The sequence below is a fragment of the Capricornis sumatraensis genome, chromosome 18, assembly GCF_032405125.1.
Source record: "Capricornis sumatraensis isolate serow.1 chromosome 18, serow.2, whole genome shotgun sequence".
Lineage (NCBI taxonomy): Eukaryota > Metazoa > Chordata > Mammalia > Artiodactyla > Bovidae > Capricornis > Capricornis sumatraensis.
The window spans coordinates 42,162,242-42,182,547 of record NC_091086.1 but is presented as its reverse complement, the minus strand read 5'-3'; the positions used below and the strand labels follow the sequence as shown (position 1 = coordinate 42,182,547).

The 20,306-nt window shown below is 39.9% G+C and overlaps 1 protein-coding gene across 2 annotated transcripts in view; it reads left to right on the top strand.

Annotated features, from left to right (window-relative positions):
• The window catches only part of OSMR (oncostatin M receptor), a 64,519-nt gene extending 53,111 nt beyond the window's left edge, over positions 1-11,408 (top strand). For both annotated transcript variants that reach the window (XM_068990458.1, XM_068990459.1), the window contains 7 exons: positions 2,199-2,378; positions 3,503-3,607; positions 5,260-5,436; positions 6,071-6,238; positions 7,766-7,847; positions 8,871-8,943; positions 9,303-11,408. In XM_068990458.1, the coding sequence (XP_068846559.1) occupies positions 2,199-2,378; positions 3,503-3,607; positions 5,260-5,436; positions 6,071-6,238; positions 7,766-7,847; positions 8,871-8,943; positions 9,303-9,878 (1,361 nt within the window). In that variant the 3' untranslated portion in view covers positions 9,879-11,408. The remainder of the gene's footprint in view (positions 1-2,198; positions 2,379-3,502; positions 3,608-5,259; positions 5,437-6,070; positions 6,239-7,765; positions 7,848-8,870; positions 8,944-9,302) is intronic.
• Positions 11,409-20,306: the final 8,898 nt, after the last annotated feature.

Here is a 20,306-nt window from a genome sequence, read left to right as displayed (position 1 = left end):
CAAAGCTGTGGAATAAACGATGATAACTGTCTAAACACTTAGCCTGTGAAAGTGCAAACAAGGTGGAAATGACCTTACATGTACAATCAATAATGGTGTTACTTTCCTTCCTGGGAGAGCTATGAAAGGAAGTTGGTTGCACTAACCCCACGCCCAGTGGTACACACACTCAGACACTGAACACTTGGACAGCACCTCACAGACATCCTAAATTGATTTGTGAACCTTGCAATAATGTCACCCTTCAGTTACTGCTATAAAAATTGTCATACCCTGCTTGTGGGGCTATGTCGGGTCACTTTATACCTGTTATTCAAATTAGGCTTACATTTAGGTTAAATGGGCTAGATTGGAGGGTGTTATTATTTTTGTCTTATTTATTTTGGTTAAGAACCATCCAGTGTGTCAAGTAAGAAAAAGAAATTGGGATTGTGCCGCAGAAGAAAAACTAAGGAGTTACTTGACATAATCTTTGCTTTTGAAGAACTGTATCAGAGAAGGAAGTGAATGGTTGTATTCTGTCTTTATTAGGAACAGAACAGGAAAGGTGGGCATTTCATTCACTCCTCGGGGAGCTGATAGATAAACTCTACCTCCAGGGAGGCTCAGCTCAAACAACTCTGCTAAACACTCTTCTCTGTTTTGGGGTCATCCCCATCTGGGGGTTCCCACTCTGTCTTCCTTCCTCATGCCCTGCCTTCAGAACCCACTCCGTCCCCTTGTGAGGCTCTATCCAGCCTTCCGATATGGTCCACATTCTTATGTCTCTAGAGTGGATAAAGGCACTGATGTGCTATGAGACAGGCCAAGGAGGTTCAGCCAATTCATGCTAAAGTGTGAATGACTGAAAAGAAAAGATTCCATTTTCTTTGCTTCTCCCCTCACTTCTCCAGACATATTTGCAAGGTTAGAGAAGCAGCTTTGGAGAATTATGCTTTAAGTTTGGGGTGAAATTATAGTCAATATGAATAAGTGGAAAATGTCAGCTTCAACATGAAAGAGATTTGGGTCTCTGATGAAGAAAGACAGAAGCTGTGTGGGTAGGACAGGCACAGGCCTTCGTGGGGGACCCCTGACCTTATACCTGGGGCTGCACATTTGTTTGGGTGCTCCCAGCTGGATGATAATTTGGTGCCCTGGAAAATTTGATAGCACCCATCAACATTCAGCTGTAATTAGAATTGCCAGATAAAAGAAAAGATGCCTCATCAAATACGAATTGCAGAGAAACAAGAAGTACGTGTGGAGTATTAAGTCCATCCCATGTCATATTTGCTTGTACCACACTGGTTGCCTCTCTGAACAGCTGCTTGCAGGCCTGGTCCTTGATCAGAGTCTGCTTTCACTCAAGTGACCGCCTGGGTCCACTGCCTTCTGAACAGCGGGAGGCTGTAGAATCAGCCTTGGAAACAGAAGTTCTCATCCCTCCAGACCTAGACTGACCTGCTTGAAGTCAGCAGCGCTGTAGTCCATTGAGACCATCACCTTTAATTGTCGGATGTATGGAAGACTACCCTGCTGCATAAAATCCATTGAGGCAGCATCCTAGGTCACAAGTACTGTCCCACCCTTCCATAAGCTGACTCTGGATGTATGTGAATCATTTCTTCCTGTTTTGCTCTGCGATCACCTCAGTTTCTACCCCTAACATCTTGGAGACAGGAGTTCATTCTGAGGCAGCCAGCATTGTGTGGGGGAATAAGCTGAATTATTCAACAGATAGTTTTTGAAAGTAGATCAAGTACCAGACACAGTTCTAGGTCAAAGGTCAACTACTTTTTCAGTAAAAAGGCAGAGCATAAATATTTTAGACATTAATATAGGCACTTCAATCATCATTTTCCAATTTGTATTTTCTACCCTTTGTTTTCAACAACAGTTGAAAAATCTTAGAACTGTTCTTAGTAAAAACAACGGTCCTGCCTGCTGATCCCTGTCTTAGGAGCTGATGTTTCTTTGGGTCTCTCAGGACAAGGGACATTTGAGGGGCAGGTACGAATATTTGTTGGGAGTGAGAGCTAAGAAAAACCTGATGAAAACATCCCTCCTGCCCTTATCCTAAGCCCTGTCACAGTTACAGAGGGAAGGCTTGGACCTGCTAGATACACAGCATGTTCAAGCTTATTTTCTTCTTTAGATACTTTTGCAGAATGTCTGATTAATTAAATCTGAAGCATTGCCCTCTTGGTAACATACAGAAAATGTTGAAGAAGGAAGAGTGAATGGTACAGAGGATGGATTTCACATGTCTTGGAAACCCCAATCCAGAAATGCCACAGGTTACGTTGTGGAGTGGTGTGACGATCCCCAGAACCTTCCCTGTGTTCTCCGATGGAAAAACCTAGGCCCCACTAACACAGGCACAGTTATTAGCTCGGGTAAGAACCTTCTGTATTACCATCTCACTCCATCCACCTAATTCAACTAGGATTTCTGGACCATCTCAGATACTCTGTGCTCACTGATAACTCCAAATCCCGCGTGGGTCTTGGAGTTCAAGTTTTGCAGTGATGTGGTCTAAGTTTTGACCTTTATATTTACTTTTACAGATCCATCCAGATGTAAGTCTGGATAGGTGTTCATAAGATTCATGAATTTGTTCTAAGCCAGCAGTCTCAAATGGATAGCAAAGGACCTCTGTAACAGTCGTCCTGAGAGCTTTTACAAAAGCAAAGATGCGGATTTGGAAGACATAGGAGTAGAGTTGATGGTAGTCGATTATCAACTCCTTCAGTTTCAGTGCAACTTGGTCTCTTTCCCCGCCACACTGGATTTGTCTTTTCCAGGTTGCAAGTGTAGCAATTTAAGGAGCATAGGTTAGTGGCTTGAGCAGTGGGTTAGTGGCGCCATCTGCTGGTCACAAGGTAGAGATGTGGGAATTGTCGATCCAGAGAGTGACTGATGAAGGAAATGGCAAACCCCTCGAGTGTTTTTGCCTGGGAAATCCCACGGACAGTGGACAGAGGAGCCTGATGGGCTACAGTCCATGGGGTTGCAAAAGTAGGATATGATTTAGCGACTAAACCACCACCACCCCACCACTTGAGGGTGACTGATGAGGCCCAGTGGGGTCATTCGGGTGGCTGGCGGGAATGAGGAGGAGTCTTCCCTTTATTGAGCAGTGTTAGAGGTGTGGGGTGAGGGGCAAGTGAGTTACTGGAAGCAGATCTTCCAGGCGCTTGCCTCTCATGGGCGGAGAAAGGGCGCGTCGCTGGCGGGAGATTTAGAGTCAGAAGAGAGTTTTACGCACATGGATAAGGGTATTTTGAGAGGATGATGTAGAAAACAGCCTCCCCCCCCCCCCCCCCCCCCACATTGTCAGATATGCCGGAGGATTCCAAGGCTCAGGGGAAGGCGGGAAGATGGTAGAGATGAAGGGCAGAAACTCCGAGGAGGAAGATTGTTTAAGGTGACCCAAATTCATTTTTCATTCTTTTCCTTTTCAGAAATAAAGAGAATGTCTTCCTGTGTTATTGACAATCTGTTGACTTTTCTTCTCTAGATGCTTTTAGACCAGGGGTTCGCTACAACTTCAGAATTTATGAAATTTCTGCAAAAGGGATGGCCCATTTATTAGAGAAAAAAGCTGGCTATTTGAAGGAACTGGGTAAGTTTAAAGCATTTACTGTGTCCATGGGTAGACTTGTTCAGGACAATTCAGAGACTCTTTGCTTCAGCTTTAGGAAAATTGTAGCACCTTTCCTAATTTTCAGTGTGCTATTTATTCTGGCCATTGGGTTTTTAAAAACATTATTTTTTAATCATAAGCATAAAACATTTTCATTAAAGACAATTCATGAAATGTTATGCAAAAGAAGACAAAACTCTGGCTGATTTTACCACCACTGGCTGTTTTGTGTGTGTTCTTTCTCAGTACAGGCATACACTTTGATATAAAAATCAGATCTTACTCTATGCAGTTTTGTAAAGTCCTTTTTGACTCATGTCACTAAGTAATATTTACCTTTTCAGTCATTATGACTGCAAACTGCCTCATGGGTTGCATATGGCAGATCACCCATCTTTGGACTTTCAGGATGATTAAAATGTTTTTCAATTAAAAACTATAAAATTCACCCTCAATTTTCTTGCAGTCTCTAATATTCAGTCTCTCTCTTTTTCTTGGCCAAATCCCCTTATGCCTTATCTGACTCGCCATCATTTTAGCTGAATCTTTGTCCATTGCACTGATAATGGTTTTTAAATAAAGTCCTAGAGGTAGAATACTTGAACCAGAAGGTGGAACTTCTTAAATACAGTTTTACAGGTTTTAAGACTTTTCGCAGATATACTGTGAAATTGCTGCCCCTCTTAGACATTGTACTTTGATTCCACCAGCAACATGGGCAAGTTTTGATCCTTTCATGTGGTTGCTTATTTAGCTTCTTGGCACACCCACTGGGAGCTGGGCGGCTGGGTCCTTGGTTACCTTGCATCAATCAGACCAGCTCTTGGTATTCTCCATTGAGTGGGTGCTGTCCCAGACAGGTGGGAGGGGCATTTCTGTGAGTGTTGGTGGCCGCAGGCCAGGCATGCACCAGCTTATGTGCTGAAACAGGCTCAGGGCAGCCTCAGAATGAAGTCTTCCCACACTTGGACGGGGCCTTCCCAGGTGGCACTAGTGGTGAAGAACCCTCCTGCCAAGGCAGGAGGCCTAAGAGATGCGGGTTCAATCTCTGAGTCGGGAAGATCCTCTGGAGGAGGGAATGTGGCCCACTCCAGTCTTCTTGCCTGGAGAATCCCATGGACAAAGGAGACTGGTGGGGTGAGGTCCATAGGGTTGCACAGAGTCAGACACGACTGAAGTGACTTAACACACACACACATACACTTGGACAACTGTGCGTTTCCACTGCCTGGGAACTAAGACTCTTCAAAGCCACCTTGACCTCTTCAAACATAACCCTTCCTCCTCCTCCCTTCCCCCTACTTCAGTTCATTCTCCCAAACACTGTTTAGAATTCAGTCAGGTGCAGAAAAAATTCTAGGGAAGCCTTTATTTTCTTTTTTGCGGTGTGACTTTGCACAAGTTACTGAATCTCTCTGGGCATCCATTTCTACTTCTGGGAGAGGCAAGGCTTGAACAAGATGAAGCTTGTTCCTTCCCAGCTATCATGAACAAAGTCAGAGAAAAAGATGAGTCCTTCACTTGTCATAAGCACCTATAGAGTGGGCTGTGGTTCTACCTTCGATTTACATGAATGCTCTGAGACTGCTTCCAAATTGTGACTCTTACGTTATCTCACCTTCCTTTCTTAGCTCCTTCATACAACCCTGAAGTGGCCACGATTAACTTGACCTCCCATTCCTTCACGCTGAGTTGGAAGGATTATTCCACCGAATCTCAAACTGGTTTTATACAAGGGTACTATGTCTACCTGAAATCCAAGACAGGGGAGGAGTGCCACCGGGAATTTGAAAAGACATTTCTTCCAGGTGACACTTTTTGATTTTTCTTTTTTTCAGTCTGTTTACAGTTTCAAGATCTCCTTACTTGAAATCATTGGAAAGGCTACCAGCCATCTCTGATCATGTCCAGGCTGATTTCTGTGCTCGCATGCTTTAATGATCGAATAGTGTCCTTAAATTAGTAGGGTGGACAGGACGATGGGGGCCAGGATTTTAACTTACTTAAAAACAATGTGGCCCGGTATTTTTAGAAGCACTCCTAGCTCCTTAAGAAGTACTCCTAGCTCCTTAAGAAAACCTACTTACTGCTTAGGAAACTTGCTTGCTAACCTCATTTTCTTTTTTTGACTTTGTTAAAGCTTATCGCAATGTATTCTAAGTAGCTCTGGCAAGCTCTTACTCTGTCTCTGGCAGATTTGAGTTCCCCCCACACCCCACCCCCCATAGCCCTTGCTTAGTGGAATGCTCATCTTGCTTGCCATCTCCCAAACATCTTAGTATGCCCAGTGTCATGAAATTATGATTTCATTTTTGATTGGTTTAGAAATGTTGGCAGTGCTGAGTCCACAGAAGTATTAGTGCCTGACTGTCTCACAAGATCTTTATTACACTCTTAAATCATCTTTTTTCTTCTTAAAAAAAAATTTCTTTTTAAACACAGATAATTCAGTAGGTTGCAAATACACAATTGACAACCCGGATCAAAAGACATTTGTTGTGAAAGACCTACAGCCAGAGTCTGTCTATGAGTTTTTTGTCACTCCTTATACAAGTGCTGGTGAGGGTCCCCTGGATGACTTCACAAAGGTCACGACTCCGGATGACTACTGTGAGTTTTTCCAAATCAGAACTCTCCTCTTAGGGGTTCCTGGGAAACTGACAAACGACACGCACAGTTGCGGACTTTGTCTAGATCAGGGATGTTTAAACCTTTCTTCTCTGTCTTTGTCTGTGTCTTTCTTTCTTTAGATGAAACTCATGAAAGAAAAAAAAAAGTTACACAGAATCCCACAACATAGATAAGAGTGAAGCTAATATGCCTGATCTATGACCTGGAAACTTTCTCAGTCCCAGAACAGTTTGAAAATCACAGATAGCGTATTTTAGTGTTGACTTGGAAACACCCTTATGACTTCTGTCTAGAGAGGGGTGGGGGTGTTTTTGTCAGCAGAAATATACGTACATGTGAATGACTATCAGCCTTCAAATGCCCTTGTATGATTTGCTTTTATAAAAGAGGATGTTTAACAACCTATCTACACTGTTCTTTGGTGGATTTGCAAGCATTGAGAACAGGAAGATGGGCATTTATGAAAATGAAGTACAGGTTGATATAGCTGAGAAATAAAAGTAGAATAATTACCTAGGTTATGATTTAGGTAATTTTATTAGACCCTAACTAGAAGGGTGCATTAGTCCGTTTTTAATGGGTAATAAAATACCTTGTGGTACTGGAGAAGACTCTTGAGAGTCCCTTGGACAGCAAGGAGATCAAACCAGTCAGTCCTAAAGGAAATCAATCTTGAATATTCATTGGAAGGACTGATGTTGAAGCGCCAATATTTTAGCTACCTGATGTGAAGAGCCCATTCATTGGAAAAGACCCTGATGCTGGGGAAGATTGAGGGCAGGAGAAGGGGGCGACAGAAGATGAGATGGACATGAGTTTGAGCAAACTCCCGGAGATAGTTAAGGACAGGGAAGCCTGGTGTGCTGCAGTTCATGGGGTCACAAAGAGTTGGACATGACCTAGTGACTGAACAATGAATAACAAAAATACCTCCAAATCTCAGTGGCATACAGAAACAGATCTGTCTGTTCATGCTCCTGGCTTGGCTGACACAGGTTGAACCCAGTGGGGCTCCAGGCTTCAGGCACGTTTAGGTCTGTTCCATGTAGTTTGTTCATTCCCTGAGGCTCAGATTGAAGGACAGTGGCTCTGAGGGGCCAGCTCTGCTCAGAGTGCATCACAGGAACATGCGAGCAAGCCAACTCTAAGCACACTCAACTCAGCTACCAGTGTGACTACTGCTCACCTCCCATTGGGCAAACCAAGTCACAGCTGAGCCTCCAAGTCAAGGGGGTGGAATATACTTCTCATACAGAGAGGGAGTGAAGAATGGGGAGTAATGATCCATTCTGTCAAGAGAGGTAACGAGTTTGAGCCACAAGTATTAAGGGCAGATGGGTCCCTGTGTTGGCTGGTTGGCGTCTCACCACCCTGCTCCCCACCAGTCAGACAGCACTCAGAGTGAATCTTGCACAAATAGAGTTCTGAGAAATAACAGACATGTAAAACTTATTTCTTTGAAGGAAAAGCAGTCACTAAAAAATCCCTTTCTTTTCCGTTCTCCAGCCCATATGCTGATACACATCATTCTCCCCATGATTTTCTGCGTTTTGGTCGTCATGATCACTTGCTACCTAAAAAGCCAGTGGTAAGTGTGTGGGGAAGGTTTCATCCAAGAAGAGAGTCAAAGGAAAAAAAATCTAGAAAGGAATTTAATAAGATAGAAATCATACTGGATCATATGAGGCAAAGTGCTGGAAGGGAAAGGACAAAGGAAGATTTGGTAAAAATATGAAAAATTTTGAGTAATCTTGTTTATCAACAGATAAGCAATAAGTCAATACATAAGGAAACTATTTGAAAATATTGTAAAACTTGTTAAATAGCAAGAGCTAATATTTATATTTCACTTTACCATGTGCTTAACAGTATTTTCAGTGCTTTACATATAACAACTCACTTAATCCTTCCAACACTGTCACTACCATAATGATCTCCATTGAACCAGTGAGGAAATCAAAGCTTCAGTTCAGTTCAGTTCAGCTGCTCAGTCGTGTCTGACTCTGCAACCCCATGGATTGCAGCATGCCAGGCCTCCCTGTCCATTACCAACTCCCGGAGTTCACTCAAACTCACGTCCATGGAGTCAGTGATGCCATCCAGCCATCTCATCCTGTCGTCCCCTTCTCCTCCTGCCCCCAATCCCTCCCAGCATCAGAGTCTTTTCCAATGAGTCAACTCTTTGCATGAGGTGGCCAGAGTACTGGAGTTTTAGCTTTAGCATCAGTCCTTCCAAAGAACACCCAGGACTGATCTCCTTTAGAATGGACTGGCTGGACCTCCTTGCAGTCCGAGACTCTCAAGAGTCTTCTCCAACACCACAGTTCAAAAGCATCAGTTCTTTGGTGCTCAGTTTTCTTTATAGTCCAACTCTCACATCCATACATGACTACTGGAAAAACCATAGCCTTGACTAGACGGACCTTTGTTGGCAAAGTAATGTCTCTGCTTTTGAATATGCTGTCTAGGTTAGTCATAGGAAGGTTAAAAAGCTTGCTTAAGGTTACAGTGTTAAGAGTGATAAAGCAAGGATTAATCTGACTCCATGTTTCTCACTCTTAACCATTCCACTCTATTGCAAAATTCAGTGAAATTTTCATTGGTTTTCCAGGTTGAAGGACAAGTGTTATCCTGACATTCCAGACCCTTACAAGAGCAGCGTCCTGTCATTAATAAAATTCAAGGTAAATGCTGGGAAATTCTAGGGATACCGTGTACTTATTAAAGACTAACCCAGGGGTTGGGCTATAATAATCATACAATCCTAGACCTCCTTAGGAAGATATAACAAAGCAAGAGCCACCTCTGCTCCCCCAGCCATGAGATGAGTGAACCCAGCTTTGACTTCTTCTGTCAGGGGCTATCCTTTGGGTTTCAGTATCATTTCCTTGTGATCACCACCATTAACTTGTGACCAGGATAAAACACACAAAAAAGTGAAGCTCTCAGTGCATTTCACATACTTTATATACCGTGATACACACACACACACACACACACACACACACACATTATCTTTGCCCATTTTGTGTTTCTGTTTCAGGAGAATCCTCATATAACAATAATGAACGTCAACGACTGTGTTCCAGATGCTATCGAAGTTGTAAACAAGCCTGAAGGGAGTAAGATACAGTTCATAGGCACTAGGAAGTCACCCACAGAAACTAAAGGTACTAAGCCTGTCTGTCTGGACCTGCTCCCCACAGAGAAGAACTACTCTGGCCCTGGACCTTGCATCTGTTTTGAGAACTTTACCTATAATCAGGCAGCTTCTGACTTGGGTTATTGTGGACATTTCCCAGTAACCCCTCAAGCCCCACACTGTCAGCTGGGACCACTGACTTCACCTGAAAATTTACTAAAGACACTGGAACAAAACTACATGAACTCCCTGGGAGAAATCCCAGCTGGAGAAGCTAATTTGAATTATGTATCCCAGTTGGCTTCACCCATGTCTGGAGACAAGGAGAGCCCACCAGCAAATCCACCAGAGCCAGCACTCTGTTCGGAGTATAAAATGCAAATGGCTATTCCCCTGGGTCTTGCCTCCCCTGCCCCAAGTGAGAACAGCAGCCTGTCCTCCACTGCCCTTTTAGATCCAAGTGAACACTGCCACTAAGCAGAGTGCCCACTTCATATCCTGAGGCAACACAGACCCTAGTAGAAGCATAGCTGGCACTGTTCCATCACCAGATACCTCGGGGCTTAATCCCAGTGAATTACCACCACTGGAAGGTCTGATGTGTATGATTTTGCTAGGTTTCAAAGGTCAGAAGCTATGAAATTTAACGTTTGTGCTTGGAGCGGGCTTGCTGTGGAAACGGCAGGATCAAGGGAACAGGCTTACCTTGCACGTCCACCTTTATGGCAGCACACCTGGCACTGGACGCATCCACTCAGTACTGGGCAGGGTGGCTGTGGTCCTTGAAGTTCAGCTTTAGCAAGAAAGCATTTCCAGGAAGTCTTACCACATATTTTGTACCTTAAGGGTAAAGGAACTAGATGTCAGGCCGCAGAAGATTCGTTACAGGAGCATAAGTTGTCAATGCTAATTTATTCTGGATGTGTTTAATGGAGTCACATATTTGAGACCGAAACAGATTTTAGACCTGCTTTGAATTGGTGACAGTAGCAAGATGGAACTCCTCCTGTTGGACCTTATTTAATAGGTAAGCCATGCAAATGAGTGGATGAGGTCCCCACAGGTGTCCCCCTGTTGTTTACCACAGTTAAGGAGCAGGGCTGGCACAGAACCCCTGCCTCAGTGTCAAGATTATAGCACTCCTACTTAGTAGACACATCTTCCACAATTTTTGATGACTACCTCAGAATAGAAGGAAGATATGTCATTAATTCCATTCACATTTTATGGTTCATCTTTTTTTCCCCAAGAACTATGATATATACATGACCTGTTTTCAGTAAGCTTCTTTTGGATTCTCCAGTAGGTTGTCTGGGCCAAGATAACACCTTCACTGTCTCCTTATATTGCTATGATGGTATAATTGTAAAAGGCTATGCAGAGTGGGAGTTCCTTAGTGGCTTGGCAGCAGCTCTGTCTCCTTAAACCAATATATGCAAAGCACCTACCTGCTATATAGCAGTGTTCAGTCATGCTAGAGTTCTTTTCCCTTCTCTCTGCCCAACAACCCTTAATGTTTACTTATCATATTTCTAAATAAGCGTGATTAGGGGCTCCTTTCTCTTTGCTGTGGTGGAGATGGTGCTGCTTGTGCCTCTGGTACCAAATGCCCTGTGTCACACCATTCCACACTAAGAACAAGAGAGAAGGAGCCACAGCTGAAAGGAAGATGGCTGTTAACTGACCTAAATAAACACAAACCAGGACTTCTGCTCATTCTTTTCAACTTTTTCCTTCCATATAACTATGCTTTTGGCTGGAATAATGGACTATGTACACCTAACGTAGTACAAACAAGTATCTTGATTAGTCTGTTTTGAGAAGACTTTGGGGCCAGTATTGTTATCATTTAGCCTCTTTGTGTCTGTCATGATGTAATTATAAAAATACACGGAAACATCAATGACGGTGATGATTGATTTGTAAGTAGTATCTTTTGTAAAGATATTCTTTAGAAAAATAATGCACAAAACCTTGAAGTCATTTCTGTTGCAGTAAGCCTTAAATAAAATATTTCATCACTGTATTATTTTGTGTTTTCTCTATATCAATGAAGTGAAACTCTTGCAATTATCGTTAAGTGATAGATCACATTCTGAGCTTATTAGAAATGTAAATTCCTAGGTGCCACTCCAGATCTCCCTACCAAAATCTCTGTGGCACAAGGCCTGGAATACATCCCAGCTCAGATACACACTCAACTTTGAATCACTGACCTGAGTCAAACAAAGATGTCTTTCTGAAATGTAACAACACACCAATGGGAAATGGCTGGGTTTATATAACTTTGTCCTTACAGTTATCACCATGACCCTAGTTTTGGCTCTAAACATTCCTTTCCCATGTCCATAAATAACCAAATAACATTGTTTAAAGACTATATTCCACTTAACAGCATTGTTTTAAGAAGTGTTATTCAGAAACTTTGAAATTTGTGTAACAATTACCAGGATTAAAAGAAAAAACCAAGTCATGGAGAATTTCAAATATAGATAGAAATAGGAGTTTAACAAACCCTTATGAACTATCCCTGGTAGCTCAGATAGTAAAGAATCTGCCTGCAATGCAGAAGACCTGGGTTTGATCCTTGGGTTAGGAAGATCTCCTGGAGAAGGGAATGGCAAGCCACTCCACTGTTCATGCCTGGAGAATCCTACGGACAGAGGAGCCTGGTGGGCTACAGTTCATGGGGTTGCAAAGAGTTGGACATGACTGAGCGACTTAACACTACTACTGTGTACTATCATCAACCCCAACAGCCACTAAACCATGGTTGTTTTAGTCCATCCATAGTCTTATTCAGTCTCCCCCCTTGATATGATTTTGAAGTAAATCATGGTTTCATTTGTAAATGTTTTTCTAAATTGGCTTTACTTTTTCTAAAATAGCCATACCATTTTAATAATCACACCTATGAAAAAACAACTGAATCAAAAGGTGGGCAGATCTAAACAGACATTTCTCCAAAGACACAGATGGCCAGAAAGCCTATGAAAAGATGCTCAACACTGCTAACTTTCAGAGAAATGCAAATCAAAACTACAATGAGATATCGCCTCACATCAGTCAGAATGGCTACCATACAAAAGTCTACAAACAATAAATGCTAGAGGGTATGGAGAAAAGGGAGCCACCCCACCATCACCATTAGTGGGAATGTAAGTTGATAACAACCACTATGGAGAACAGAATGGAGGTTCCTTAATAAACTAGAACTACATCTACCATGTGCTTGGGCTCCCGCCCAGTCGCTTCAATTGTGTCCGAGTCTTTGGTGCTCAGTAACTTCAGTCGTGTCTGACTGTGTGTGACCCCATGGACTGTAGCCTGCCAGGCTCCTCTGTCCAGAGTGGGCTGCCATGCCCTCCTTCAGAGGATCTTCCCAGTCCAGGTATAAAACTCACATTTGCCTGCATCTCCTGCATTGCAGGCAGATTCTTTACCCACTGAGCCACCTGGGAAGCTCTTGTGATTCAGCAATTCTAATCCTGGGCATATATCTGCAGAAAATCATAATTCAAAAAGATACATGCACTCGTGTTCACTGCAGTACTGTTTACAATAGCCAAGACATGGAAGCAACCTAAATGTCTATCAACAGAGGAGTGGATAAAGATGTGGTACATACATGAAATAGAATAAAAAGAATGAAACAATGTCACTTGCAGCAACACGGGTGGGCCTAGAGATTATCATATTGAGTGAAGTCAGAGAAAGACAAATATGATACCACTTCTATGTGGACTATAAAAAAACCTGATATGAATGGATTTATTTACAAAACAAACTCACAGACTTCAAAAACAAACTGATGGTTACCAAACAGAAAAGGTGGGGGGGGGGTTAATTAGGAGTTTGGGATTAACATAAACACACAACTATATGTAAAACAGATAATCAACAAGGACCTACTGTATAGCAGAGGGAACTCTACTCAATATTCTGTAATAACCTATATGGGAAAAGAATCTGAAAAAGAATGGATATATGTATATCCAAATCACTTAGCTGTAGACCTGAAAACTAAGACAATATTGTCAATCAACTCCAATATAACATAAAAAATTTTTTTAATTAAAAACATGTAAAACCTAGTTAGTAATATTCCATATAATACCGGGATATTTTGATGGTGGGTGGAACTGGCAAAAGACCTACAAATAACGCCTCAGCCTGGTGACTTGTCCTTGGCTGCAGGCAGGTAGACGGGAAGCAGGGAACTAGTCACACAGTTCTAGTATCTAGTAGTCACACAGGGAACTAGTATCACAGTGATATTGATATGGAATATTATTACTAGGTTTTGAATCTGATTTTAATTAAAAAAAATTTTTACTTTATATTGGAGTTTATTGACAATATTGTGTTAGTTTTCAGGTGTACAGCTAAGTGATTCAGATATACACATATCCATGGACCTGCTCGAAGTGCCTGCTGATATTCCAATACCTGACCTGTACTAAGTCTAGTGAAACTGATTCTCCACTAGAATGTCATTTATTAAGAAAATCAGGTTGTATTAGACAATATCTAGTATTTCTTCTAAGAACTTTGTGGAGACCAGCTGGCTTTCATCTCAAAGAATTTACAAAACATGCTAAGCATTTTGCACAATGGTGGTTCAGTGGTTGAGACTCCTGATTCCACTGCTGGGGGTGTGGTTCAATCCCAGATAGAGGAAGCAGGATCCAGCAAGGCATGGCCAAAACAAAATGACAACCTTCAAAAAGATACAACTGAAAATATAAAGCCTTCAAAATTAGTAGTTAAAATAGTATTTACAATGAATATATTCCCACTTAAAGGACATTTGCTACATTTAAGCAAATGTAGTTGTCTGTCCTCTAAGCATTAGAGGAAGTTTTTATTTATATATATATATTTTTTAAATCAATGTAGAATTAATTGCTATGGTCTGAATAATCACCTGCCTCCTCAAATTCCTACACTGAAATCCTAACACCCAGGGATGATGGTATTAGTAGATGGGGGTCTTTGGGAGGTCATGAGGCTAGAGCTCTTATGAGTGGGATTGATGTTCTTCTAAGAGACACTACAATTTCCTAGTCCCATCAAGCCATCGAGGACATAAGACAAAAGAAGTCTGGGACGTGAAGAGGGCCCTCATCCAAATATGTTCACACTCTAATTTCAGATTTTCAGCCAACAGAACTGTGAGAAATAAACTTCTGTTATTTATAAACTGTCCAGTCTTTGGTATTTTGCTATAGTTATTCAGTCACTGTTATGTCCAACTCTTGGCGACCCCATGGACTGCAGCACGCCAGGCTTCCCCATCTTTCACTATCTCCTAGAGTACTTTATACACCAGAGTTTTAAAAAATGAAACAAACTTTCTGAAGCTCAGCTATATTGTCAGTTTTCAAAGATGAGCTGTATGATGATGAAGTGTGCTTTTTGAGGGCCAACTACATTTTTGTTGAAAAACATAGAGTAGAAGGCAATATGAAAATGATACACATAAATGTGTTTAAAAACCAAACTATCCAAAATAAAGCTATTTCTGAATACATTTTACCACATTCACTCAATGATAACAGACCCTAACTTTGACACTGAATTTTATTCTCCAGGATTGACCATTTATTTCCCTTGTACTATTTTCTTTTGCCACTAGGTGGTTGTTGGCTAGCTTACCTGATCCAGTTTCTGTGAAAGTGAAAGTCACTCAGTCATGTCAGACTCTTTGCGATCCCATGGACTCTACACTCCATGGAGTTCTCCAGGCCAGAATACTGGAGTGGGTAGCCTTTCCCTTCTCCAGGGGATCTTCCCAACCCAGGGATCGAACCCAGGTCTCCCACATTGCAGGTGGATTCTTTACCAGCTGAGCCACAAGGGAAGGCTGAGTGAAATCAAATAGCTTACACAGAAAAGTTACCATCATTGCTCATTCTATATATTAATCACTAAAGTCGTAATTGTTCTGAAGATAGATCTGCTTTATCAAACCTTTCACAATAACCTGAGATTAAAAAATAATAACTGTAAAGATGTTTGATTAGATTATGAAGCATTTAGAAAGTATAAATACCTATTTTAAAACATTTGGAACAAGCCACTACTTATTTGAAAAGACTCTGATGCTGGGAAAGACTGAAGGTGGGAGGAAGGGGACGACAGAGGACAAGATGGTTGGATGGCATCACCGACTCAATGGGCATGAGTTTGAGTAAGCTCCGAGAGTTGGTGATGGACAAGGAGGCCTGGCATGCTGCAGTCCATGGGGTTGCCAAGTCGGAGACGACAGAGTGACTGAACTGAACTATGTGTTACTGAACCAGATTCTTATCTGCGGTATTTAAAAGTCACTTTTACCTAGAGTTACATGTAACAGCCTCAGTGGTACATAAATCAACAATGATGGTTTTAAAATTTGAAATAGAACAATGACACAAGTTTAAGAATTTTTAAGTACATTTTATTAAGAATGTATCCCTTTGATAAGATTACGCTTCAGGAGGCTTTTAATGCCCTTGACATAAACTGTACACATTATACAAAAACAAGAAAACCACAAAAAAAATCAAGGTGAGCAAAACCATTTAGGGACAAACCTTATTTAAATTATACACAACTCAATGAAATATTCTTACGGAAAATATATAAATACTTTTCTTTCTATGTTACAGTTATACAATATAAATCAGATTTCAATGTCTGTTCAGTGACCTACAAACACCAGAACCTCCAAATATGTAGCAGCGTATTACTAAATAAAAAAGAAGAAAATTATGTGGTTAGGGAGCATTAAGTCTGAGATTTTTTTCACAGTCCCTTACCACTTTTCAAAACTAATTTACATCATTTGTTTTACAATGCAGCTTTAGGGTTTCTGACAGGCCAATAATGGAACATTTTTCAACTATTATCTATGAAAGTTTTTAATCTCCCCCCTCCTCTGCCCAAAGACTTTGCATTTTGTGCTAAATCAACCTATTAGTGGCAAAATTACAAGATATACTTTTTTGGCATAAATTATATTTTTCAAATTAAATATTTTATAAAGAAAGTCAAACAAAATGTGCAATTTATGCGTGCAGTGGCATAGCTATCCACCTACGTTACAAAAATACTCTAAAGGGGAGAAAATCCACATTCATTAAATAAACCTACTATAAATGAAAACTACCCTGGGAACCTAGAACTAAAAGAAAAAACAAATGCTCCTAGAAAGATTCTCACAGATTTTAACATTGTCTGATAAGCATTTTGCTATTAATTTTACTGGTATGCTTTTATAATCAAACTCTCACTGTAGTGACAGTCTTGAAATGAAGCTGGTAATAATGGAGAGACAACGGTGACCTTTCCCAACTGACATTTTGGAAGATCTGAAATGTTCTTTTTATTCCAACAGCTCTTATCAAACTCTCTCAATTAATTGTTCCTTTTTTCCCTAATTTAATGGATTGTGAATTTGAGACAAAACTGGAAACATAGGACAAAAGGGGAAAAATCTTACTTCCAAAGGACCTTTCCCAAGGTAGTTTACAAAACTCCTCTCACACAAAATTAGCACCTCACTCTCACCATGCAAAAGTAATTGCAGTTATAATCTGGATGACAATTTGATTGCTTTTTATTGCTTAGTGATCTGTGCTTTAATGTGGGGATAAAAGGCATCCTCTGAATGGAATGAAAAAAATTTTTTTATATAAATAGCAGTAGACAAATCTAAATAAGCATTCACACCTCACTGTTAAACACTTTGCATCTGTAATATGCCCTGAAAAACTCAGCTTTAATTACTTCAAGCTCTGGATAAAAGAGCTGAAAACTATTAAAGCCACACCATTCGAAAGGACTTATACATATGATGTTAGAGTAACTAGTAAAATAAAGTATATACCTCCAAAGAGCCTCTTTTAACGTCAATGTCTTACAGAATGCCCTTATGCTACCAACCTTTATTAGAAAATTTTTTATTAGGGAGATAAGACTTCCCCCTTCAAATCTACCTAAGCATAAACAAGTATAAGAAATTTTAGACCATGTTTAATTACAAATACTAATTTCTAATTTCCTTATTTATCAGTATTTACTTAGTATGTGAAGCTGAAATCTGTTCTTGAAAAAAATTTCAATTAGAAACAACAATTCACTTTACAATTAGAAATTCACAGTTTATAACCAGCACAACTGCCCAAATTCCTCCAATTCAATAATTACCAGTAGTACAAATTTATATGGACTAAGATTAATTCTAAAATCTTGAAAAACTACAGTATTGACATTATTTTGGTATTTTATAGTCTGGTAATATCTATTACATATAGATGCTTTTTTCAATTATTTCTATTACCACTGACAACATCCCTAATCTTTTCTGATATAATTTAACATTTTAAACACCTAAGTAAATCACTTGGCACTGCATGTGAGCATTTTTCATCATAAAAGTCTACTTTTATACAAATAAGTACTTAAAGAAAACGTATCAGACCTGTCAGTGAAACATGGATAAACCAAATAGCACTATACACTTAATATAGACATCTTTTTTTTTTTTAGATTATTGAGAACCACAAAGCTCTGAGTGTCTCCCCAAACTAAGTGCTAAAGGCAAATATTATGATATATACATACATATCTTTCAAAGTAATAATCCAAAAAACCGTTCAGGCTAATAGTAACAAAGACTTCATTTCAGGATTGATGAGTGAGGTGGGGTCCAGGGGTGAAGATGTATGTGTATGTTTGTGTGTGTGTGTGTGTGTGTGTGTGTGTGTGTGTGTGTGTGTGTGTGTGTGTGTGTGTGTGTGTGTGTGTGTGTGTGTGTGTGTGTGTGTGTGTGTGTGTGTGTGTGTGTGTAACAAAAAAGAATTTACTGTTAACTTTTGAGGGATTAAACCACAGATTTTATACTCTATATTAACTGAGGTAGTGTTTAAAAATGAATGTCTAAAATATGTTAATCCCATTATTAATAAGATTACTACATTACCTCCTTTGGAGTTTTAAACCACTATTTGGTCTAGTATCTCTGACATTTGGTTCTCTGGAAGGCAGTTTCATCATCCAAGACCAAAGACCAAGGTGACAGGCAACGTTCTTAGAAGTACTGTTGACATTTAAATAAACACTTGGGTTCAGTGATAAATTAAAGTTAAAAAAAAAAAAGCATCTGTTTTATCTTCAATTGGATTTTATGAAAGAAAATCTGAAGAACCACTTTTTAACATAAGCAGCAGCTTACAGCCCTTATCTGCTTTGTTATAATGTAAGTTGCTACACAGTGCACATAAGAACAATTCACTGAAGTGCAGTCAAAGAGGTGTTATGAAGTGAGATGAAATGCTTCATCTCAATTGGAACTTTCAGTGCCAGTAAATCAAAGAAAAAAAAAAAAGTATCTCTGTGAGTTATGCTTTCTAGTTCACAGGGTTTTTTACAGAGATCTCAAAGAACAAGCCCATTATAGAAATGAACTGTAATAAGGGAAAATACTAGTCCCCGTACTATGACTGTGTCAGAGCTGATGCGTAACTATAAAAATGGTCTAAACAAATCAATTAAAAAAGGGTCCTAATCAGTCCAGCTGGATTTTTTTCTACTTATATGTAGACCTCAAAAAAGATCCTTTCATTTACAAGCATTCTAATGATGATGGCCATGCTTTTTTTATATACAAATTTGCATATATGTTTAATTCCTGTAAAGATTTCCAAATATCTTTAGACATACACAAATTCAACAAACAAATAAAACTCTGCCCTCATCAACTTTAACAACTTCACGAATGTGATAAAGGCAACTACTGTACTCATAAACTCACCTATCACTGCATTTAGTCTGTGCAAAACAAGAACACTGATATAAAAATTAAATTACTGCTGCTTTAAAATTTGGTACTTAAGGCTTTTCACTACAATTTTTAATCGTAATCATGTTTCACCAAGGATTTTTTTAAAAGAAACTATGGCTCTTCTTTTCCCATGGAATGTATAAATTGTAGGCAACCTTATCTTTTCCTCAAGAGATCCAAGGTGTTATTTAATGCTTTCTTTTACTTTAGATCTAAATTAATAGTGCTTTGTTCAAGTTCCTGTTAAAATGGTGATGTGGGAAGCTAATGGAAATGGAAGTGCACTGAAAACATATGCATTTTATAAATGAAAAATACTCTGAATTATAAAATAATTTTCTGATTTTAATCAGGAACTGTAGTGAAAAACCTTAATCGGTTCAAATAGCCTATAATAACACATTGCAAGAAAACTAAAGAGATGGAAAACAAGTAAGAAACTTTATGTAAGTCTAGTCACATAAAAATAACTTATAAGTCCTGGTTGTTGAGGCTCTTCTTTTGCTTTGAGGTTAAAAACCTCTGAAGTAGTGTTATAAACATGAAGAAAAAAGTGGAAGGGCCAAAGATCCCCTTCTAATACCAGCAGTTATAGAACATCCCATTGTGCTAACAGGATGCAGCCTCAAAGACACTGATTCCTGGCTTCCAAAATTAGTTAACAAACAAGGCATCTTTATATTTACCCTAAAAAAGGAATTTAGAAATAACGGTGTGTAGGGTGCTTCTGCATACCGTACTGTTCCACTGTTATTATGCTCTTAAAATGAAAAGTAGAAAACCCATGTAGGTACTCAGTGCTTGAATCTTGCATACAATGGTAACTAAAACTCTTAAAACTGTGGTAATGAATAATGAACCCCCAAAGGGGCTCCACAGAGGGGAGAGGAAGTTGTTTTGGTTAGGGAAGTCCGCAGTTCCAACTGTTCATGTACCAGTAATTGCTGGAACAGCGTATAGAAGATACTCCTGTCTTTGCTGCCCAGTCAGTCGGCTTTTTTGAGGCTTTTAGAAGTCCACAAATATGAATATATATATATATATAGTCTACATCTATATACATCATAAATATGAGG